This window comes from Perognathus longimembris, chromosome 23, assembly GCF_023159225.1.
Source record: "Perognathus longimembris pacificus isolate PPM17 chromosome 23, ASM2315922v1, whole genome shotgun sequence".
Lineage (NCBI taxonomy): Eukaryota > Metazoa > Chordata > Mammalia > Rodentia > Heteromyidae > Perognathus > Perognathus longimembris.
In genome coordinates, this window is record NC_063183.1 from 18475141 (window position 1) to 18496601 (window position 21461).

Consider the following 21461-nt stretch of genomic DNA (forward strand, 5'->3'; position numbering starts at 1 on the left):
GGCTGAGATCGGAGGATCGGTGTTCTAAGCCAGCCTGGGCAGGGTAGCCACCAAAAATCCGGAAGTGGAACTGTGGCTCAAGTCTAAAAAGTGCTACCTTTGAGCAAAAAAAAACCTCAGGTACAGAGCCCAGGTCCTGAGTTCAAGCCCCAGAAATGGCATAAAAAATAATTTTTCCAGAAAAGTGACTTATCTCACTGTCATAGTCTTGTGGCAAGGGAAAACACAAAAAGAGGAATGCATTTCAATAGAATAGAAGAGGAATGCAAATCAATAGAATATTCTTCATCTTGTGAGATGTCCTAGTGCATGCCTCTTACCCCACACTTGGAAGACTGCATATATATGTTTTTGTTGTTGTTGTTGTTACCTTTAGGTAGTAGACCCAGAGGCGGTTCAGTTTAACCTGTCATTTTATAAGTAAGGTGCATCTTATTCTCACCCATTTCTTCCACTTGAGAGTCTTGAGGTGAGAGGAACTCAACTTGGAGACCAGCCTGGACCGCATAGCAAGACCTTGTCTCAGAACAATTTTAATTATTAAATCTGAGTTCCCTTTCTGCAAGAATGGCTTATAGTTCTCGTTTATACTGCTGAGTTGATTCTATCTCAAGCCAGGTTGATAGAGGAGCATCTTGCAAACAGGGAACAGAAGTAGGCTTTTTAGGTTTTGTGACAGACACACTTTTATGTCTTTATGGCTTTTTAAAGTCCTTCAATATTCACCCTCTAGTTAGAATATTCTTTTGAGTAAATAGCTATACATTTCTGAAAGAAATATTTTAGATTTTTTTTTTGTAAGTCTTGGGATCAGGAACTATCCCTGAATCCTTTTGCTCAAGGCTAGTGCTCTGCCACTTTGAGCCACAGCTCCACTTGTTTTTCTAATGGTTAATTGGAGATAAAAATTTCACACACTTGCCTGCCCAAGGTGGCTTTGAACCACGATCCTCAGATCCCAGAATGAATAGCTAGGATTACAGGTGTGAGCCACCAGCACTCAGTTCCATTTTAGAATTTTAATCATGTTAACTGCAGATACAAACTAGACATTCTACATATCATCCACAAGAATTCTCTATTTTTTTTCATTCCAGTCCTGGGGCTTTGACTCAGGGTCTAGGCACTGTCCCTAAGCTTTTTTTTGCTCAAAGCTAGCACTGTACTACTTAATCCATAGCTTTACTTCTGGCTTTTTCTGTGGTTAATTGGCAATGAGTCTTGAAGACTTTGCTTCAAACCACAATCTTCAAATCTCAGCTTCCTGAGTAGCTAGGATTGCAGATGTGAGCCAACAGCATTCCGTACTTAGCAGTTTCAAGTACAGTTCAGGGACTTTTAGACTCAAATCTTTTTTATCATATAAGATCCATCCCCATGATAAACAGGCTCATACTGTATTTCATTTATTTTATTATCTGATGGCAAGATTGAATGTAAAGGAAAGATTACAGTGAAGAGAGATAGATGAGTGAAGAAATCTATTCTTAAAGTAGGTCAATTGAAAATAATCTCTTGAGTGTGGAAGAGATCTGAGCCCATGGGAATATGATCAGTAGCTATAGGGAAGACCTATCAGTGAAGAGGAAGGTAGGACAATGAAATACATCCATTATGACCATATATGTGCCCTTGTTTTAGGGAAAATAGAGGCCACATGTTTTGAGACTATTTGTAAATAAGGTATTAAGGAATTCTGGAAATGAACCATGCAATTATCAGGTCTATCCTAGAAAAAAAAACAACAGTAAACATTTACTGGGAGCATCCAGAATGGTATTTGTACTATACAGTGTGTATGTGCAGGCCCATATACATGAGTAGAGAGACAGAAATAGTCAAGGACCATAGCACCATTCAGAAATAACCAGATAGTCCTACTTAAATATAAGTTATGTAGAAACATTAACAATGACTTAAAACACATCATTGAGACTTCTAGAGTCTATCTGCCTTGTGGCTCTGCAGGTCGTGGTTTGGAGATGCATTTGCCTAGCTAACAAGGCCCTGAGTTCAAACCCCACTGCTACCAGAGGGGGGAAAATAACCAAGGGAGTGAGACCAGTTTGTGTAGATTCTTCTCCCACTTGTCCCTTACTCTGATAACTGTAAAACTTAGTTCACTGATGTATTTGGTAAGAAGTAGCCTCTACTAGATTTTAGAAGGGCAAACAACTGCCTTGGAGCATGTTGAGATTGTTGTGTTGTTTCCTTTTGTGCCAGTCCTGGGGCTTGAACTCAGGGTTTGGGCAATGTCCTTGAGCAACGACCCCCCCCCCCCCCCAAGGCTAATACCACTACTGTAGCCTCAGCTCCACTTCCAGCTTTTTTGGTGGCTAATTGGAGATAAGAGTTTCACAGACTTTCTGCCTGGGCTGGCTTTGAACCATGACCTCAGATCTCAGCCTCCACAGCAGCTAGGATTTCAGGCGTGAACCACCTGTTCCCAGCTTATGTTGAAATTTAGATAGCAATAATCTCCGTGAGTTAATTCTCTGCTGAGCTGTGTTTGCTGTTTGAGATCTTAATCATTGGAAGTCCATGTCCAGTATTCATCATTTTAACAGAATTTCTGATGTAACTGATAGTTTTCTGGTTCCTTTGCTGTTGTTACATTGGAAGGGATGGTGTAGTTCACTGTACCAATAAAATAAACAATATCCTGGACATAGAGTTCAGTTCATTTGCATGCCCGTAATGGCAAGCCTGATGGATTCGCCCACAACTACTACTGACCTTTCTCTCTGTTGCAGATATTTTCTGTCTTTAATTCATGTTAACCTCGGGCATCTGCCTTTTTTTTTTTTTTTTTAATGTCAGTCATGGGGCTTGAATTCAGAGTCTGGCACTGTCCCTGAACTTTTTTGCTCAGGACTAGCGCTCTACCACTCTGAGCCACAACTCCACTTCCAGCTTTCTGGTGGCTAATTGAAGATAAAGAGTTTCACAGACTTTCCTGCCTGGGCTGATTTTGAACCGCGATCCTTAGATCTCAGCCTCCTGAGTTGCTAGGATTACAGGTGTGAGCCATCAACTCCCGGCTCTACATATTTTTGACAAAAGAACAGTTTGCTATAAAATTTTTGTGTTGCTTTTTGGTAGTAGCATGAAAAATGAGTGCTTGTGTGTCTAGTGCTATGTGCCAAACAGCTTTAAACATGCTGGGTCAATCAATGTTGTATCACTGAGTTACACTCACTTTTTGTTAATTTTATTTTTTTCTAGTATTTCACTCATGTTACCTGCAAACACTGGAAAAGATAAAGGAAAATGCTTCTTCTAGATTTGTAAGACAAGCATTGTCAGTACATAAGATTGTGTTTGTGTGTTTTGGTGTGTCATTACTGGGTACTGTCCCTTAGCTTTTTGCTCAAGACTAACACTTCCATTTGAGCCATAGCTACACTTCTTCAGCTTGTTTTTAAGTTGGTTAATTCAAGATAAGAGCCTCACAGACTTTTCCTGCCTCCGTTGGCTTCGAAACTTTAATTCTCAAATCTCATCCTCCTGAGTGTCTAGTGTTGCAGGCATAAGCCACTAGCACCCAGCTATTTTGGTTTTTGAGGCAAGGTCTTGAAATCGCTCAACGTTCAATAGCTCAATACAGTCCTCCCTCAGCCTCCCCAGTGCTAGGATTACAGGATTACAGGTGTGCACTACCACATAAGATTAACAAATACTTTGGTGGTTGAACTGGTAAGTTGGGTTCAAACTTTTGTCCGAATTTTAATACAAATATTAACTTCATCAATTTCTAGTAAGGCTAGTTAAAGATAGCTTTTTTTCCCTCATTTAAACTGTAAAATAATTGGTAATATTCATATAGGTTTTCCTAAAATATTGAGTTGTCACAAATATTAAGAAGTGATGGGCAGGCAAAAGCATTCGATTCCAAAGTGTACCAGACGGTTGAGTATTCTATTACTGGAATTCCTTTAAGAGGAAAACTACATTATCTTGGGTCATTGTCCTAGAAAGGTTATGAGCACATTGTTTGCGACAGTGTTATTACTGTTCTAATTTGCTGCGATTACTTCTGTGAGCTGGATAGACCCACTTTGTCTCTATTTCTTTTTAAAATGCAAAACCACTTAACTCCCTTGGCACCTTTAGCTTCGCTGTTGACATGCTTTTGGGTGAAACATGGCAGCAAACTGGCACATGGCCTGTTTCCTTCTACTGTGGGAAAGAAAAAGGAATGTTGGCAAGAGACACCTAAGAGAGCCTTTTATAAAAGTTCCCAGAGGGATTTATAGTCCACAGTGAAATTGACATGACCTCAATTTTTTTTTCTTTAAATCTCATTTTTAAAGTGAGCACAGAGAAGTGGGAGCTCTTGCTTTTCTTGCTAGCTTTACAACTGTACTGAAAAGCACTTTTTTCTTGGTGTGTGTGTGTGTGTGTGTGTGTGTGTGTGTGTATATACGCGCGATTGTGCTAGTATAAGACAGTCCCGTGAACAGCTTCATGGAAGTGTCTTGTTTTTCTAGGAAAATGCAACATGGCAGCAGCAATGGAAACAGAGCAGCCGGGTGTTGAGGTATTTGAAACGGCGGAGTGTGAGGAGCAAATTGACTTGCAAAATCGCCCTCAGTTGGAGCCGTTTTATGTTGAACGGTATTCTTGGAGTCAGCTGAAAAAGCTGCTTGCTGATACCAGAAAATACCATGGCTACATGATGGCTAAGGCCCCACATGATTTTATGTTTGTGAGGAGGAATGATCCAGATGGGCCTTATTCAGACAGGATCTATTACCTCGGTGAGTGTAAAGTTTATTTCTCAGAGGAAACATGTTAAGTCAAATGTAAAGGTGACATATAGTTCACACTCAAATTCTGTCATAAGTAGATCAGCAATTTATTTCCTGTATAGGGGAGCAAAACTTAATTTGAAGATGTTTTGTTTATGTGTGATTTTAATTCTAGTTTGTGTTATTAACTTTATTTTTACTTACCAAATATGAATTCTTTATGTTTTTGGTGTTTTTTTCAAAGTCTTAAGTTATGCCAAAAGTCGATTCTTCCTAAAGCTAGCTAGGATAACAAGAAATAAAACCATCACTTTGTTACCATTCTTGAAAGCTATTGCTTTCTTTTTCTTTTCTTTTTCTTTTTTTTTTTGCCAGACCTGGGCCTTGGACTCAGGGCCTGAGCACTGTCCTGGCTTCTTTTTGCTCAAGGCTAGCACTCTGCCACTTGCCACAGCACCACTTCTGGCCATTTTCTATACATGTGGTGCTGGGGAATCGAACCTAGGGCTTCATTCATGTATATGAGGCAAGCACTCTTGCCACTAGGCCATATTCACAGCCCCTGCTTTCATTTTTTTAAACCCAAGGCTGATATTGATTCGTTTCCTCCTGAGTCCATTTAGTCCAGACTTAAAATATGCTAAATTAAATATATTAATCCACTTTTTTTCAGGGGGCAAGGGGGGTTTGCTGGAGATTGAACTCAGGAGCCTTGCATCTAATCTGCTATTAAGGAAAAATGAATATCGTGTATTGATCATTTTTCACTTACATAAATATAATACTTAAAGAACTAATTCGTAAGAGGCCTTGGACAAAGGGTAAATTCCCCCTACAAGAAGGCTATAGGGACTTGGAATGTGGCTTAGTGGTAGAGTGCTTGCCTAGTGTGCATGAAGCCCTGGGTTTTGATTCCTCAGCACCACTTAAACAGAAAAAGACAGAAGTGGCGCTGTGGCTTAAGTGGTAGAGTGCTAGCCTTAAGCAAAAGAAGCTTGGGAATAGTACCCAAGCTCTGAGTTCAAGCCCCTGGCCTGGAAAAAAAAAAAAAAGAACATAGGGTTTATATTACTACTAGCATCATCTCAAAGTATCTCTTCAGAATTACACCAGTAATGAATAATCAGACTTTCTGATTTCTAATCTGGTTAATGACTTACACTGAGAATTATTCTTAAGAATGAGGTGGAACATACATCCTTTTCTATTGTTATTAGTAAGGTGTTATATGGAGGGGCTACCCTTAGCATCAGTCTTTTCACATGAGCCATTTGTATTCTGTTTCTGAGACTGATCTATTTATGTGTATGTGTAGCTATTATTGGCTCAATTAATTTTTTTTTGGGGGGGGGGTCGCTCCTTGGGCTTGAACTAAAGGTCTAGGCCCATGGGCTGGGGATATGGCCTAGTGGCAAGAGTGCTTGCCTTGAATACATGAAGCCCTGGGTTCAATCCCCCAGCACCACATATGCAGAAAATGGCCAGAAGTAGCACTGTGGCTCAAGTGGCAGAGTGCTAGCCTTGGCCCTGAGTCCAAGCACTAGGACTGGCAAAAAACAAAAACAAAAACAAAAAAACAAAAAACTAAAGGTCTAGGCCCTGTCCCTGAATTTTTTTTTTTTGCTGAAGACTAGCATTCTACCACTTGAGCCACAGCTATACTTCTGGCTTTTTGGTGGCTAATTGGAAATTACAGTCTCAGAGACTTTCCTCCCAGGCTAGCTTCAAACCACAATCCTCAGCTCTCAGCCTGCTGAGTAGCTAGCATTACAGGAGTAAGCCACCACATGTTTACTGAGGCTTGAACTCTAGGCCTGCGCTCTGTTCCTTAGCTTTTCCAAGGTTATTACTCTATCACTTGAACCACACCCTGGGGTTTCTTAAAATGGTTCTTAAAATGGTTTGTTGGTTTTTTTTCTGACAGTCTCCCTAAGTTACTCAGGCTATTCTTGAATTTGCTAGCCTCCCACTTCCAGTTAGCCACCAAAAAGCCAGGAGTGGAGCTGAGGCTTAAGTGGTAGAATGTTAGCCTTGAGCAAAAAAACTAAGGGACCACACCTAAGCCCTGATGAGTTCAAGCCTCAAAAAAGTCAGAAAAAGAAGAAATTTAGTATCTCAAGTCACACTGTAGTTTTGGGAGTCTGTTGCCAACTTAGAAAGGACACCAATTTCAAAATTTTCTAAAAATGGCATTTGTTTAACTCTGTATGCATCATCTTATGTGTTCCTACCAAAACTGGGATTTGAACTTAGGGCCTTGCACTGGCTCAGCTTTTTGCTCTGCTAGCACTGCACCATTTGAACCACACCTCTAGCCCAGCCTTTTCTGATTATTTTGGAAGTAGAGTCTCACAGACTTTTCTGATTAGGCTGGATTTCTCAGCAGTCCTCGGATTTCAGCCTCTTGAGTAGCTAGGATTACAGACATGAACCACTGGCCCCTGGTTTATCTTTCGTACTTCTATGTGTGTTTCTTTGAGGGACTATAATCTGAATATCAGAGTCTGTAAAACCTTGTAGGAACTTTGAGTTGTTTTGTTTTATTTTCTTTGGTGGTACTGAGGTTTGAATGCAGGGCCTTCAGGCTACTATACCACATGAGGCACACTCCTAGCTCATTGTTTTGTTATTGAAACAATATCATGCTATATAACCTAGGCTGGCCTAAAACTCCTTCTGTTTGAGCCTTCCAAATGCTAGCATTATACGTGTGTGCTGCTATGGCTAGCAAATCCTAGCTTATATTACAGAAAATTTCCAAGTCATATAGCAAGTGCATATCCTATTTATAAAGCCCATGGAATGGAAAATAATGTAGTATATAGAAGGAATTGTGTACTTAATGTTTTGGTTGTTGTAAGAATACTGCATGAAGAAATAACGATAACAAATGTTGTTGTTGTTTTTCTCATAGCTATGTCTGGTGAGAACCGAGAAAATACATTATTTTATTCTGAAATTCCTAAGACCATCAATAGAGCAGCAGTCTTAATGCTGTCTTGGAAGCCTCTTTTGGATCTTTTCCAGGTAGGACTAAATTTATTTATTCCTATGAGTTAGTATATGTTTTCAGATACTGCAGTTGTTGTTTTTTTGTATGTGTATGGGCCAGTCCTCAGGCTTAATCTCAGGGCCTAGGCATTGCCCCTGAGCTTTTTTATGCTGAAGGCTAGCATTCTACCACTTGAGCCACAGTTCCATTTCCAGCTTTTTGATGGTTAATTAGAAACAAGAGTCTCATAGACTTTTCCTGCCTGGGCTAGCTTCAAACCTTAATCCTCAGATCTCAGCCTCTTGAGTCTAGTATTAAAGGCATGAGTCATTGGTGCTTCATGAAGTAGTACTTTGGTTTAAATTTTTTTTATGGTACTGGAGTTTGATCTCAGGGCCTCACTTGCTAGGCAGGTGCTCTAACACTTAATGCACGTTCTCAGCTCTGATAATTGAAGTACTTCTTTTTTTGTTTGTTTTTTTGGCCAGTCCTGGGGCTTGGACTCAGGGCCTGAGCACTGTCCCTGGCTTCCTCTTGCTCAAGGCTAGCACTTTGCCACTTGAGCCACAGCGCCACTTCTGGCCATTTTCTGTATATGTGGTGCTGGGGAATCGAACCGAGGGCCTCATGTGTACGAGGCAAGCACTCTTGCCACTAGGCCATATCCCCAGCCCCTAATTGAAGTACTTCTGTAAAGAGAAACTTCTGCTTAACAAGTTCTCAGTTACACTGAGGTTCAGTTCACAGTGGAAATGCAGATGTCTACTTCTTTCTTTTTATTTACTGCTTTTCAAAGAATGAATTCTTTTGTTTTCTGGTATCATGAAGATATTGTATGGTTATCTAAGCCAATGACTGGGCATGGTGGCTCATACCTATTAACCCCAGCTACGGGGGAAGCACAATGACTAGAGTTGAGTACCTTTCATTCCCAGCAAATAGGAGGATCGCAACTGAAGCTGGCCTGGACACAGAATGAAACCCTACATCAAAAATAACCAGACCATATCACCTGACCCGGAAGACATTGTTTTATTATTCATGTTCAAAGAGTTTATAAGCTTTGTAGATTATAATGACAATATCCATCATTGGTAAGGTAAAAAAAAAGGGGGGGGGGGGGGCTGGGGATATAGCCTAGTGGCAAGAGTGCCTGCCTCGGATACACGAGGCCCTAGGTTCGATTCCCCAGCACCACATATACAGAAAACGGCCAGAAGCAGCGCTGTGGCTCAAGTGGCAGAGTGCTAGCCTTGAGCGGGAAGAAGCCAGGGACAGTGCTCAGGCCCTGAGTCCAAGGCCCAGGACTGGCAAAAAAAAAAAAGAAGGGTGGGGAGGAGGGAAGGTGGGAGAAAAATGAGGAAGGGGGTAACAAGTATAACAAGAAATGTACTCACTAAGTTCAATCCCTAACTTTTAGTTAGGATTCAGTTAGCAATCACTAACTTTTTAGTGGACTAGTCTCAAGCTGATCCTCTCAATCTCTTCATCCCCAGAAGCTGGGATCACAGGTGTAAGTCACCATGCCCAGCCTCGTCTTTCTTCCTTTCTTTTTTTTTTTTTTAATGCCAGTCCTAGGGCTTGAACTCAGAGCCTGGGCACTGTCCCTGAACATTTTTTGCTCCCACTTGAGCGACAGTGCCACTTTTAGCTTTTTTTTTGTTTATGTGGTACTGAGGAATTGAACCCAGGGCTTCCTGCATGCTAGGCAAGCACTCTACCACTAAGCCACATTCCCAGCCTCATCTTTCTATATAATTAAAAACTAGGGGCTGGGAATATGGCCTAGTGGTAAAGTGCTCGCCTCGTATGCATGAAGCCCTGGGTTCGATTGCTCAGCACCACATATATAGAAAAGGCCAGAAGTGGCACTGTGGCTCAACAAGTAAGAGTGCTAACCTTGAGCAAAAAGAAGCCAGGGACAGTGCTCAGGCCCTGAGTTCAAGCCCCAGGACTGCCAAGAGAAAAATAAAATTAAAAACTAGGTCCAGGTAGGTGCTGGTGACTCATGTTACTCAGGGGGCTAAGATCTGAGGATCATGGTTTAAAGCCAACCTAGGCAAAAAAGTATGTCAGAGTCTTATATCCAAATAGCCGTAAAAAGCCAGAAGTAGAGGTATGGCTCAAGTGGTAGAGGACCAGTCATGAGCGGAAAAAGCCAAGTAAGAGCAGGAAGCCCTTTGTTCAAGCCTTAGTACACACACAGAATAAAGAAATAAATATAAAATCAATTTGATAGTATTGAAAATATTAGGCTTTCAGTGCGGAAAACAAAGGCAAGTCTTCAGAAGACTAGAATGAGCAACTTTTCTTTTTGTTTTAGGCAACACTGGACTATGGAATGTATTCTAGAGAAGAAGAATTATTAAGAGAAAGGAAACGCATTGGAACAGTTGGAATTGCTTCTTATGATTATCACCAAGGAAGTGGGACATTTCTGTTTCAAGCTGGTAGTGGAATTTACCATGTGAAAGATGGAGGGCCACAAGGCTTTACAGTAAGTTGGAGTTACTGCTTCTTTGGAGGTCAATTATACCTCTGTGTAATGCTGTCTGTTTTAAGGTTATTTATACACAGATCAGGAGAGCAGTTAACAAAAAGAGCCTCTGTTCAAGCCCCACAACCCAAAAAACAAAAGCAAAAAGAAGATAGTGGCTCAGGTAATTGAGCACTTGCCTAATTAGCACAAGGCCCTGAGTTACCCCTTAGTATTGTGAAAGGGGGGAGGGAAGAGGGGAGACCATTGAAAGTATTGTCATAGTTGACATTTTACCCAGAAAGTCATCTTTTAAGAACTGTCAGTCTGATACCCACCTGGAACTATTGTTTACTCCTCTAGCAACAACCCTTACAACCCAATTTAGTGGAAACTAGTTGTCCCAACATACGGATGGACCCCAAATTATGTCCTGCTGATCCAGACTGGATTGCTTTTATACATAGCAATGATATCTGGATATCCAACATTGTCACCAGAGAAGAAAGAAGACTCACCTATGTGCACAATGGTAAGGCGTAGCTGGATTATCTTTGTATTTGAAATTCTGGTCTTTAGCTTCTTAAAAAAATAATTACTTATTTATTGTCAAAGTGATATACAGAGGGGTTACAGTTTCATATGTAAAGCAGTTCAGCTTGTTACCTCCTCCCTCATTTTTCTCTAACTTTTTTTTTATTTGTTTACTAATTGAACACAAATTTTTTGACAAGGTGTTGTGCAAAAAGGGTACAATTACATAGTAGGGCAGTGTGTACATTTCTTGTGATATCTTACGTCCTGTTTTCTCTAACTTTTTAATTATGAAAAAAGTGCAAAGAAGTGGTGCTGTGGCTCAAGTGGTAGAGCACTGGCCTTGAGCTGAAGAGCTCAGGGACAGCGCCCAGGCCCAGAGTTCAAGCCCCATGACTGATTAAAAGAAAAAAAGTACAGAGAATAAGTCAGCCCTGTACAGTGCTATCTCATTTTAGTTCATTTTCAAACACTGTAGGAACCCTCTAATATAATTGTTCTTTCAGCCTATTAAGTCTGCTACTAGGTGTTTACGAAGTTGATATCTGAGAACATCAGTTCGAAGCCAGCCTGGGCAGACAAATTTGAGAAATTTGTCTCTGATTAACAGCAAAAAGCAAGAAGGGGAGATGTATGTAGCTCAAGTGGTAGAGTACCAGCCTTAGCAAAAAAGCTGAATGAGAGCTCAAGGTCTGGAGTTTAAGCTCTAGTATTGGCACATGCTTCCAAACACACGCGCACACACACACACACACACAAAAATAGTGCCACAATTTTCCAAAAGTTGTTCACATTAAAATAAAATTTCAGGGGCTGGGGATATGGCTAGTGACAAGAGTACTTGCCTCGTATACATGAAGCCCTGGGTTTGATTCCCCAGCACCACATATACAGAAAACGGCCAGAAGTGGCGCTGTGGCTCAAGTGGCAGAGTGCTAGCCTTGAGCAAAAAGAATCCAGGGACAGTCAGTGCTCAGGCCCGGAGTCCAAGCCCTATGACAGGCAAATAAATAAATAAATAAATGAATGAATAAATAAATAAAATTTCAATTAAGACAGTTGTCTGAGCAAAAAGTAAATAATGGAAAAAGGGGTTATTATGTAGTTCAAGTGGTAGAGTGCCTGCCTAGCAAGCATGAGTCCTTGGTTCATCCTCAGGATTATCCCATCCCCTCCCCCCCCCAACAGAAAGCTCAGCGGTGGTGATTGTTGGTAGATTTGAGCCTCAACATCACAGAAAGAAAGAAGGAAAAAAAGATAAGTTTAATCACTCAGGCATGCATGTGTTTATTCTGTGCTTAATATGGTACAGAAATTTAAAGTAATAAAATACCAACTTCTCCCAAATAAATTCTTATAGTGGGAGGACAAAATGATGCCATTTATTCAGTTAATATTTGAGGTGTATTGTAAGTGATAGGGAGCTATAAATGAGTAGTACCTCTCTTCAAATCTAAAGGACTAGTGGACTGGGAATGTAGCTTAGTGGTAGAGTACTTGCCTAAACAGAGAAAGCTGGAAATGGCACTTTTGCTCAAGTGGTAGAGTGCCAGCTTTGAGCCAAAAAAGAAGCTCAAGAACAGTGCCCAGGCCCTGAGTTCAAGCCCCAGGACTGGCAAAAAAAAAAAAAAAAATTCACATTCGTGGTACAATTTTGGAGTAGTTGAAAGATCCAAGAAAACTTAATGTTGGTCTTCAGTCTGGCAAAATTCAAAAGTTTCTGAAAACTGAGCTTAATTTTCATTAACTTGATGTTAAAAGTAATTTAATAGCAAAACCTGACCTGAACTGACCTTAGAATATTTATAACTGCAGTCCTGCTTAGTGTGCCTTCAAATAAATTTGCTTCAAGAATAGTGGGGTGTTTGATTACAGCTTCTTCAGCTGTCCTGCTGAAAGTGTTATATGATCTATGGCAGGTGAACAGCATAGTGAAAAGTTCCAAATTCTGAATTCAGAAGTCTTTTGGACTCTATTACGATAAAGGAGCATTGGTTCATGCCGCACCTTCCTGTCCTACAATGTCAAAACTACAGATTTGCAGATGTACAACAATTACAAATTAAAACTTGCCTGAGCTGGCATATAGCACTATGAGCATGGTAGGGTCACTCACTTAGGCCAGGAGTGCTAGACAAGCCTGGACTTGATATTGAGGCGGGGGGGGGGGGGGTGGCAGGAGGGGGAAAGGGGCTGGCAGGGAGAAAGAGAGATCCCTACATACCTACTGGGCTAACAAAAGTGAAAATGATTGAAAACACCAAACACTAGAGTGGAGTTTGCACACATTGAGAGTAAGAGTATAAATTAATGTTAGCACTTTGAAAAAAAAATGTTTGGTAGTTTCTTATAAAGTTAAATGTGCACATCACAGAAGGCAGCCATTTCATTCCTAGGTATTTACTAAAAAGGAACTAAAGGAAATATCAATAAAAATTCCCATCTTTTTTCTCTTTGGATGGTACTAGGGTTTGAACTTAGGAACGTGAGCTTGCTGGGCAGGCACTATTCTACTTGAGTTACTCTTCTAGCCCTTTTTGCTTTAATTTGTAAAAAATATTTTTCTATTGTTACTATAAAGGTGATAAAGAGGAGGGTTACAATTACACAAGTCAGGTGAAGGGTACATCACATCTACATACCAGCCCAGGTGGGGAATCTCACAACCTTTTTCTAACTCAAGGCTTCAAGCTCACTTGGCTTCCTTGCTCAACAAGCTAAAGAGGATGAGAAAGAAGGATAGTGAGTTCAAAGCTAGCCTGAGCTATGCTATTGAGCATGGTGTCTCAGGCCTGTAGTCCTAGCACTAGGAAGGTAGAGACGAGAGGATGGCAAGTTTCAGGCTAGCTTGCACTGCCAATCTGGGCTATGAAAAGAAAAAGGAAGAAGAAATAGAAGAAAGAAGGAAGGAAAAAAAGGAGGGGGCAGGGTGTAAAGCATTGGGAATGATGGCATACTCCTGTACGTTGAAGATAGGGAAATCACTAGTTCAAGGCTACATGGTGAGACTCTGTCTTGAAAAGAGGGGCTGAGTAGCAAAGTGGTAGTATGCTTGCCTTAATATACCCAAGGATCTGGATTCAATCTTACCCTCATTTTCAAATGAGATATTTCCTTGGAGTGAGATGGGGTGACTTACCCAAAGTCATATTATAGGTGATGATGGAATCTAGATTTGAGCTCACTTCATTTGGCTGTAGGCTTCATCACTAAATTCAGCTACATTTCCAAATAAATTAATTTTGTTGTTTTGTGCTGAGGAGGGGAAGGGGCGAGACAAACAGCCTTCTCAAATAATTTTGTCTTTTGTCTTATCTAGAGCTAGCCAACATGGAAGATGATCCCAGATCAGCTGGAGTTGCTACATTTGTTCTCCAAGAAGAATTTGATAGATATTCTGGCTATTGGTGGTGTCCAGAAGCTGAAATGAGTAAGGAGTTCAAAATAATATGGGTCAATGAGAATATGAAAAGATTCAGGCTGGGAATATGGCCTAGTGGCAAGAGTGCTTGCCTCACATTCATGAAGCCCTGGGTTCGATTCCTCAGCACCACATATCTAGAAAAGGCCAGGAGTGGCACTGTGCCTCAAGTGGCAGAGTGCTAGCCTTGGGGGGGAAAAAAAAAAAGAAGCCAGAGACAGTGCTCAGGCCCTGAGTCCAAGCCCCAGGACTGGCCAAAAAAAAAAAAAGATTCAGTTGTAGATTTCCTAACTTGGATAGTAAGTTCCAAAGTGGTGATGGTTAGATCCTATTAGTAATTGTTTTTAATATACAGAGCATATCTTATCATTTCAAATTCCAGCAGGACTCATTAAATTGTAGTTCAGTGAATTCCTTTTTCAATTCTGTTTGTCAATTTTCAACTAGAACGCTAGTTGATAATTTTGGTAATTCTGTGGCAAAATACCACACGCTAATGAATTACTAATGAAAAAATATATGATAAGCAAGGAGCAGTGGCTTTCACCTATAATCTCAACTACTCAGGAAGCTGAGATGTGAGGATCCAGATTTGAAGCCAGCTCTGGCAGGAAAGCCCAAGAGACTGTTAACTCCAATTAACTATCAAAAAAATCTGGAAGTGGAGCTCTGGCGTAAGTGGTAGAACACTAGCCTTGAGCTCAAAAGCTCAGGGACAACACCTAAGCCCTGAGTTCAAGCTCCAGTACCAGCACCAAAAAGAGAAGAGGAAAATGTATAATAGCCAGCTGCCTGTAATCCTAGCTACTCCGTAATATTGAGATTTGAAGCCAGCCTCAGCAGAAAAGTTCATGAATCTCCATCTGCAAATTCAAGAGCAAAAAGCAGAGTTGGAGGTATGGCTCAAGTGATGGAACACCAACTAAGGGAACAAGCAAACCAAGCGAACTCACAAATCTCTTACCTCAAACCCTAGTAATGTCAAGGAAAAAAAATAATAAATGTATCATTTACTAGAGTTTACAGATGACCAAATCAGTTCATGAACAGATAGGAGAAAAGGAAACAAATGCCTCCTTTTTCAGTATTTCCTTACCCAAAAGCTTAAAGGCATGGCTTACAAACTTTCTGACCATGATCCAGTTAGAAATTTGCTTATAATCATGACCTAAAACATACACTGTATAGACAAAACAAATTTTATGAGGCACTATTTATCCTTATATATAATGCTGGCTATAGCCCACAAATAGATTGCTGTGACACCCCAACACACACATTGGTTTACACTGTGAATATTACCCTAAAGGGCCTAAAGGGAAAATATTTACTTTTGATCCATGTCTTTGATGTGGGTATTTTACTTTTAAGATATAAAATGCTTTGCCGGGGGGTATGAGGGACAAGGTAACAAACAGTACAAGAAATGTATCCAATGCCTAACGTATGAAACTGTAACCTCTCTGTACATCAGTTTGATAATAAAAATTGGAAAAAAATAAAATAAAATGCTTTGCCATAATTATATTTGTCAGACAAAATTTTCACATAGAGAAACCATTCAAACAATTGGACAGTATTTAAATAGTATTTTATAGGAAATATAAACTTAATTACCTAAGTCCAGTTTCAGCAGACTGTCTTAAGATGTGCAAGGCCAAAGTTCTTCAAAACTGTTTGTCCTGGGGTTGTTTTTGTTGTTGTTGTTTTGTGTTGTTGTTTTTTTTTTTGCCAGACCTGGGGGCTTGAACTCAGGACCTGAGCACTGTCCCTGGCTTCTTCCTCCTCAAGGCTAGCACTCTACCACTTGAGCCACAGTACCACTTCTGGCTTTTTCTATATATGTGGTGCTGAGGAATCGAACCCGGGGTTTCATGTATGTGAGGCGAGCACTCTACCACTAGGCCATATTCCCAGCCCCTCTCATGTTTTAAAAGTACATGGCAAGGTGCCAATGGCTCACACCTGCAATCCTAGCAACTCAGGAGGCTGAGACTTGAGGATCATGGTTCAAGCCAACCTGGGCAGGAAAGTAAGCCGGAAATGGAGGTGTGGCTCAAATGATAAAGCAATAGACTTGAGCATAAAAGCTCAGGGACAGCACATAGGCCCTGAGTTCACGACCCAGGACTGAGGGAAGAAGCTTTTAATGGATCTAGTATTATCCATCAAAACTTAATATGCCCTTTTTATTATTTTGGAATAATACACTATGATTCACATCCTGCAGAATTCACTCTTGTAAAGTATATAGTTCAATGGTTTTACAGTACTCCAGGGCATTTCATCACCCCAGGAAAGACTATGCTCATTAACCATCATTTCCTATTCTTCTTTCACCCCAACCTTGCAACCATTGACCAGTTTTCTGCCTCTCTGTATTTGCCTATTGTGGACATTTCATATAAATTGAATGTATGAAACGGGGAAAAGTAGATGTATATATCATCGGTTTTTTAACCACCCTCCCCGAAGGAGTAATCTTAAGTCAGTGAAAGTGACTTAGCTATCGACTTTAAGTATAGGGTTATTTTCATCCATAAAAACTGTACAGGCTAGGTGCTGGTGGCTCACCCCTGTAATCCTAGCTATTCAGGAGGCTGCAGTCTGAAGATTGCAGTTGAAGTCATCCCAGGCAAGAAACTTCATGAGATTCTTACCTCTAACCACCAAAAAAATCCAGAAGTTGAGCTGTGGCTCAAGTGGTAAAGCTCTAGCATTGAACAATAAAGCTTAGGGACAACACCCAGGCCCTGAATTCAAGCCCCAGGACCAACACAAAAAACCCAGTACAGTCTTAGGTGGAGTTTAGAAGTAGAGCAGTAGGCTAGCATGTTCAAGGCCTGTAGTTTGATCTCAGCACCAGTAAATACAAATAGCACGCTTTATATGCAAATTATTTTACTATGAGAAATCAAATATTAGACTGGGAAATGGACAGTGGTGATTCCTTCTTGGAATAATTCTTCTAAACATTTTAATGTCTAAATTCCTTTTAAGCTCCTAGTGGCAGTAAAATTCTTAGAATTCTATATGAAGAAAATGATGAATCTGAAGTGGAAATTATTCATGTTACATCCCCTTTGTTGGAAACAAGGAGGGCAGATTCATTCCGTTACCCTAAGACAGGTATTGTACTCTGCTTATCTTCATTCCTCCTTCCAAATAAGATTCTTTCTGCAGTCATTCCAAAATGTGATAGACATTGGTCATTACAGCCTTAATAAGCATTGCTTGTTCATTGTCTAATAAAGTAGATTTTGAAATGAAGCAAATCCTTTTGAATTATTTTCAAAGGTGAGGATGCCCATAAAACTGATTACTCCAGGAAATGAATAGGAAAGCATTTTACCCACTAAATATATTAAGTGTTTTTGGTCATAATTGTCACTTTTATCTATTTTGTTGTTTTACAGCATGTCAATAGTAAAAAGTTGTACAGGTTTTTCCCTTTATTTCATATTGACCCTTGATGTGTTTCGGTTTCTTTTTCCGGTTTGTATTAGTTATGGGGGAGGTGGGTATTTCATTGTTAATCTCCACAGTGTCTTTTTTTTTTATATACAAATAAAGTATGATTTTGAGATAGGGTCCTGAGATTCTTACTCAATAAAGCCCTGACTATATATAGTATTCCTACCTTAAATAAACTATAGAAAGGATTTATCTGGCAATATTAGCTTGAGTAATATTGGGTATGCATTACTATTTGTTTATGTCTCTTTCAAGGAACAGCAAATCCAAAAGTCACTTTTAAGATGTCAGAAATAGTGGTTGATGCTGAAGGAAGGGTAAGTATATAATGGTGAGTTGACTTTCTGTGTCCCTTGCCTAATCAATCTAGTTGAGGTCTTTTTTGTTTCTGTCTTCTCTGGTTTGAATTTGCTAAGATATTACTGGATCATGATTTTTTTTTTTTTACATTGGCCTAATTTTCTCTGTGTGTGTGTGTACTGTGCACGCACGTGCGTGCATGCACACTGGTACTGGGGCCTGAACTCAGGGCATCAAACCCTGCTCGGCTCTCTTGGTCACACTGGCACTGTGTCACTTGAACCATGCCTGGCATTTTTCCTAGTTAATTGGAGATACACTTGCTGACTTTTCTGCCCTGGCTATCTTTGAACCCAGATCTTCCAGGTTTCAGCCTCCTGAGCAGCTGATATTAAAGCAGGAGCCACTGACACCCCAGCTAGCTAGCTTGGCCTACTTTTCTGTTTGTAAAACTTGCTGCTGGGACCCAAGATACAAATAAAGAAATATACATATTTACTACTCCTTTCCAATAGTTTTTTTTTTCTTTGCTTTTATTCATTCTTCTGCTGAGGCTGGATATGATAAAAGGTGGTTGTTGATTGGCAATTGATTTTCTTTGTTGGGTTTTGTTTGTGATTAATTAAACATCACACATTTGTCTTACTTAACTGCATCTTCTCATTTGGACAGTCAAATTCTTCAAAGCAACATTACTTTATTAGTTGGAAAGCAGATTTCTCTTCTAGATTTTAACATAGCTTTACTAAGACACAATTTACATACTCATTTACTCATTTTAAAGTTTAAAATCGGGGCTGGGAATGTGGCTTTGTGGTAGAGTGCTTGCCTAGCTAGCATGCATGAAGCCCTGGGTTTGAGTCCTCAGTACCACGTAAACAGAAAAAGTTGGCAGTGGCGCTGTGGCTCAAATGGTAGAGTGCTAGCCTTGAACAAAAGCTCAGAGACAGTGCTCAGGCCCTGAGTTCAAGCCCCAGGACTGGAAAAAAAGTAATAATAATAATAAAGTTTAAAATTCAGTGGCCTTTAGAATATTCACAGAATCAATTTAGAAAGTTAGCACTTCAAAAAGAAACGTAAGCCAGGCTGGGAATGTGGCTTAGTGGTCGAGTGCTTGTCTAGCATGTATGAAGCCCTGGATTTGATTCCTCATTAATACATATACAGAAAAGCTGGAAGTAGCACTATGGCTCAAGTGTTAGAATGCTAGCCTTGGGCATAAAGCTCAGGGCCAGTGCCCAGGCCCAGAGTTCAACCTAGTCAACCACTAATCAATCTACTTCCTGTCTGCACAGATTTGCTGCCCCTTCTGGGCTTTCATGTAAATGGAACCATACAATACGTACTCTGGCTTCTTTCACTTAGATTGTTTTCAAGTGCTATCCATTTATACCATGTTTAAGCAGATCATTATCTCTACTTCTTCCTCCTCCTCTTCTTCCTCCTTCTCTTCCTCCTCCTCTTCTTCTTTCCCTTCTTTCCTTTCCTCCTCCTAGAGATGAAACCCAGACCTTTGGGCATGCTCCTGTTCTACCACTGAGCTACATCCCCAACCCAAGTACTTCATTTGTTTTTATTTCTGAATAATACTTCATTTTGTGGAATATCTATTCTGCTTGTGGAATATTTATTCATTCTTCAGTTTATAGATATTTGAGCTGTTCCCACTTTTTTTATGTTAAGAACAAAACTACCATGGAGTTGTAATCCCAGCATTCATGAAGCTGAGGCAGGAGTATAGCAAGCTTGATACCAGCATGGGCTTAATAGTGAGAACTGTTGCAAAAAAATAAACTATACGAAAAAATCTACCATAAAGCCAGTCACTGGGTGGCTCATGCCTGTGACCCTAGATACTCAGGAGGCTGAGATTTGAGGATTTCAGTTTGAAGACAGCCCAGGAAGAAAAATCTGTGAGTCTCTCATCTCCATTTAACCACCAAAGAGCAGAAAGTGGAGTTGTGGCTCAAATGATAGAGGGCTGGCCTTAAGCAAAGAAGCTCAGGGACAGCACCTCTAAACCCTGAGTTTAAGCCCCAAGTTAATAAAAAATAATATTTTAAGCCTATGAACATACAAGTGTTGGCATTATGTTTTTACTTCTCCGGGGGATTGTAGCTAAGAATAAAATTGTTGGGGCATTTGATAACTGTGCTTAATCTTTTGTGGAACTGCTAACTGTTCAGAAGTGGTTTTATGTTCTCACCAGCATTGCATGAACTTTCTGATTTCTCCATCCTCATCAACACTTGCTATTGTCTGTCTGTCTTATTTATTATAGCCCTCCTGCTGGGTGTGAAGTGATGTTTCATTCATATTATGACTTACATTTTCCTGGTGACTAACAATGTTGAACTTTTTTTTCTTGTGCTTATTAACCACTTGCTTATTTTCTTTGGCAGATTAACTTCACCCAGTTTTTTTTTAAGCCAGTATTAGGGCTTGAACTTAGGGCCTGGGTGTTGTCTCTTAACTTTTTTGCCCTAGACTGGTGGCTCTGCATCATGAACCATACCTCCAGTTGCAGCTTTTTGGTGATTAACTGGGGATAAGTGTCTCAGAGACGTTCTTGACTAGGCTGGTTTCTAACTGTGATTCTCATATCTCGGTCTCCTGAGTAGCTCAGATTACTCTGTGATAGAATTGTCTTAGGCAAAAGAAGCCCCAGCCAATTAACTCACGGCTTCCTTCTGGTTTTACTTTGTATTTGTTGCCTTTTAAATACCTAAGTCTGAAAAAAGTATTGTGCTATCACAAATGATAGAAGTAAACTAGTGAGCTGATTATTTTTCTCAACCTCTATGACAAGATCCTTTTTTCTCTTAATAGATTATAGACATCATAGATAAAGAACTAATTCAACCTTTTGAGATTCTATTTGAAGGAGTGGAATATATTGCCAGAGCTGGATGGACTCCAGAGGGAAAATAGTGCGTATGTTAAATTGTTACTTCTTTGCTACTCATTTGTAATCCAGATCTTTAGAAATGTCCATACTATTGGATTTGCGGTACAGTGGTAGCTAGACTACCTTCCCATGTAAATTTGTAGCATAGTTGTTTCTGCTTAATGGATTTTTCCTGAACTAAGTGTACTAAGACTTGGAATATTGTAAACATAAATGTATTATGTTTATAGGGCTCACAGTGGTATTTGTGGTTCAGTTCTATGACTAAAGGCTCACATATAAATGTAGTTATTTTAGTTTGTGTGGTACCAAGGAATCAAACCCAGGGCCTCATGTATGCTAGGCAATCATTCTGCCACTAAGCCACATTCCCAGCCCATAAATGTAGTATAACTGAGGTAGAAATACTTGTAGATTATTCAAGGATTGATACATATAGTTTCAGTGTCTGTGAAACAACTTGCTTCCTCAGCTGGCTTTCTACCTTTTCTGTGTTTGCTGGTCCCAAGGCTTGAACTCAGGGCTTAGGCACTGTCCCGGAACTTGAGCCACAGATCTACTTCCAGCATTTTTTGGTGGTTAATTGGAGATAAAAGTCAAATGAC

The 21461-nt window shown here is 40.1% G+C and overlaps 1 protein-coding gene and 1 long non-coding RNA gene across 5 annotated transcripts in view; one reads left to right on the plus strand and one right to left on the minus strand.

The window, feature by feature from the left end:
• Window positions 1–21461, plus strand: part of Dpp8 (dipeptidyl peptidase 8) — a 52604-nt gene that overhangs the window by 1518 nt on the left and 29625 nt on the right. For 3 of the 4 annotated variants that reach the window (XM_048331758.1, XM_048331757.1, XM_048331761.1), the window contains 8 exons: window positions 4491–4760; window positions 7666–7778; window positions 10067–10240; window positions 10583–10751; window positions 14073–14183; window positions 17175–17303; window positions 17904–17965; window positions 20778–20878. In XM_048331758.1, the coding sequence (XP_048187715.1) occupies window positions 4502–4760; window positions 7666–7778; window positions 10067–10240; window positions 10583–10751; window positions 14073–14183; window positions 17175–17303; window positions 17904–17965; window positions 20778–20878 (1118 nt within the window). In that variant the 5' untranslated portion in view covers window positions 4491–4501. Of the gene's footprint in view, window positions 1–3233; window positions 3288–4490; window positions 4761–7665; window positions 7779–10066; window positions 10241–10582; window positions 10752–14072; window positions 14184–17174; window positions 17304–17903; window positions 17966–20777; window positions 20879–21461 lie in introns of those variants that run through there. The other variant, XM_048331760.1, reaches the window with a different exon arrangement.
• On the minus strand, window positions 2837–19855 carry LOC125340305. Its single transcript, XR_007208744.1, has 3 exons — window positions 18988–19855; window positions 6619–6621; window positions 2837–2848 (listed from the first exon to the last, which is right to left on the minus strand). It is a non-coding gene; the product is annotated as an uncharacterized LOC125340305 (long non-coding RNA).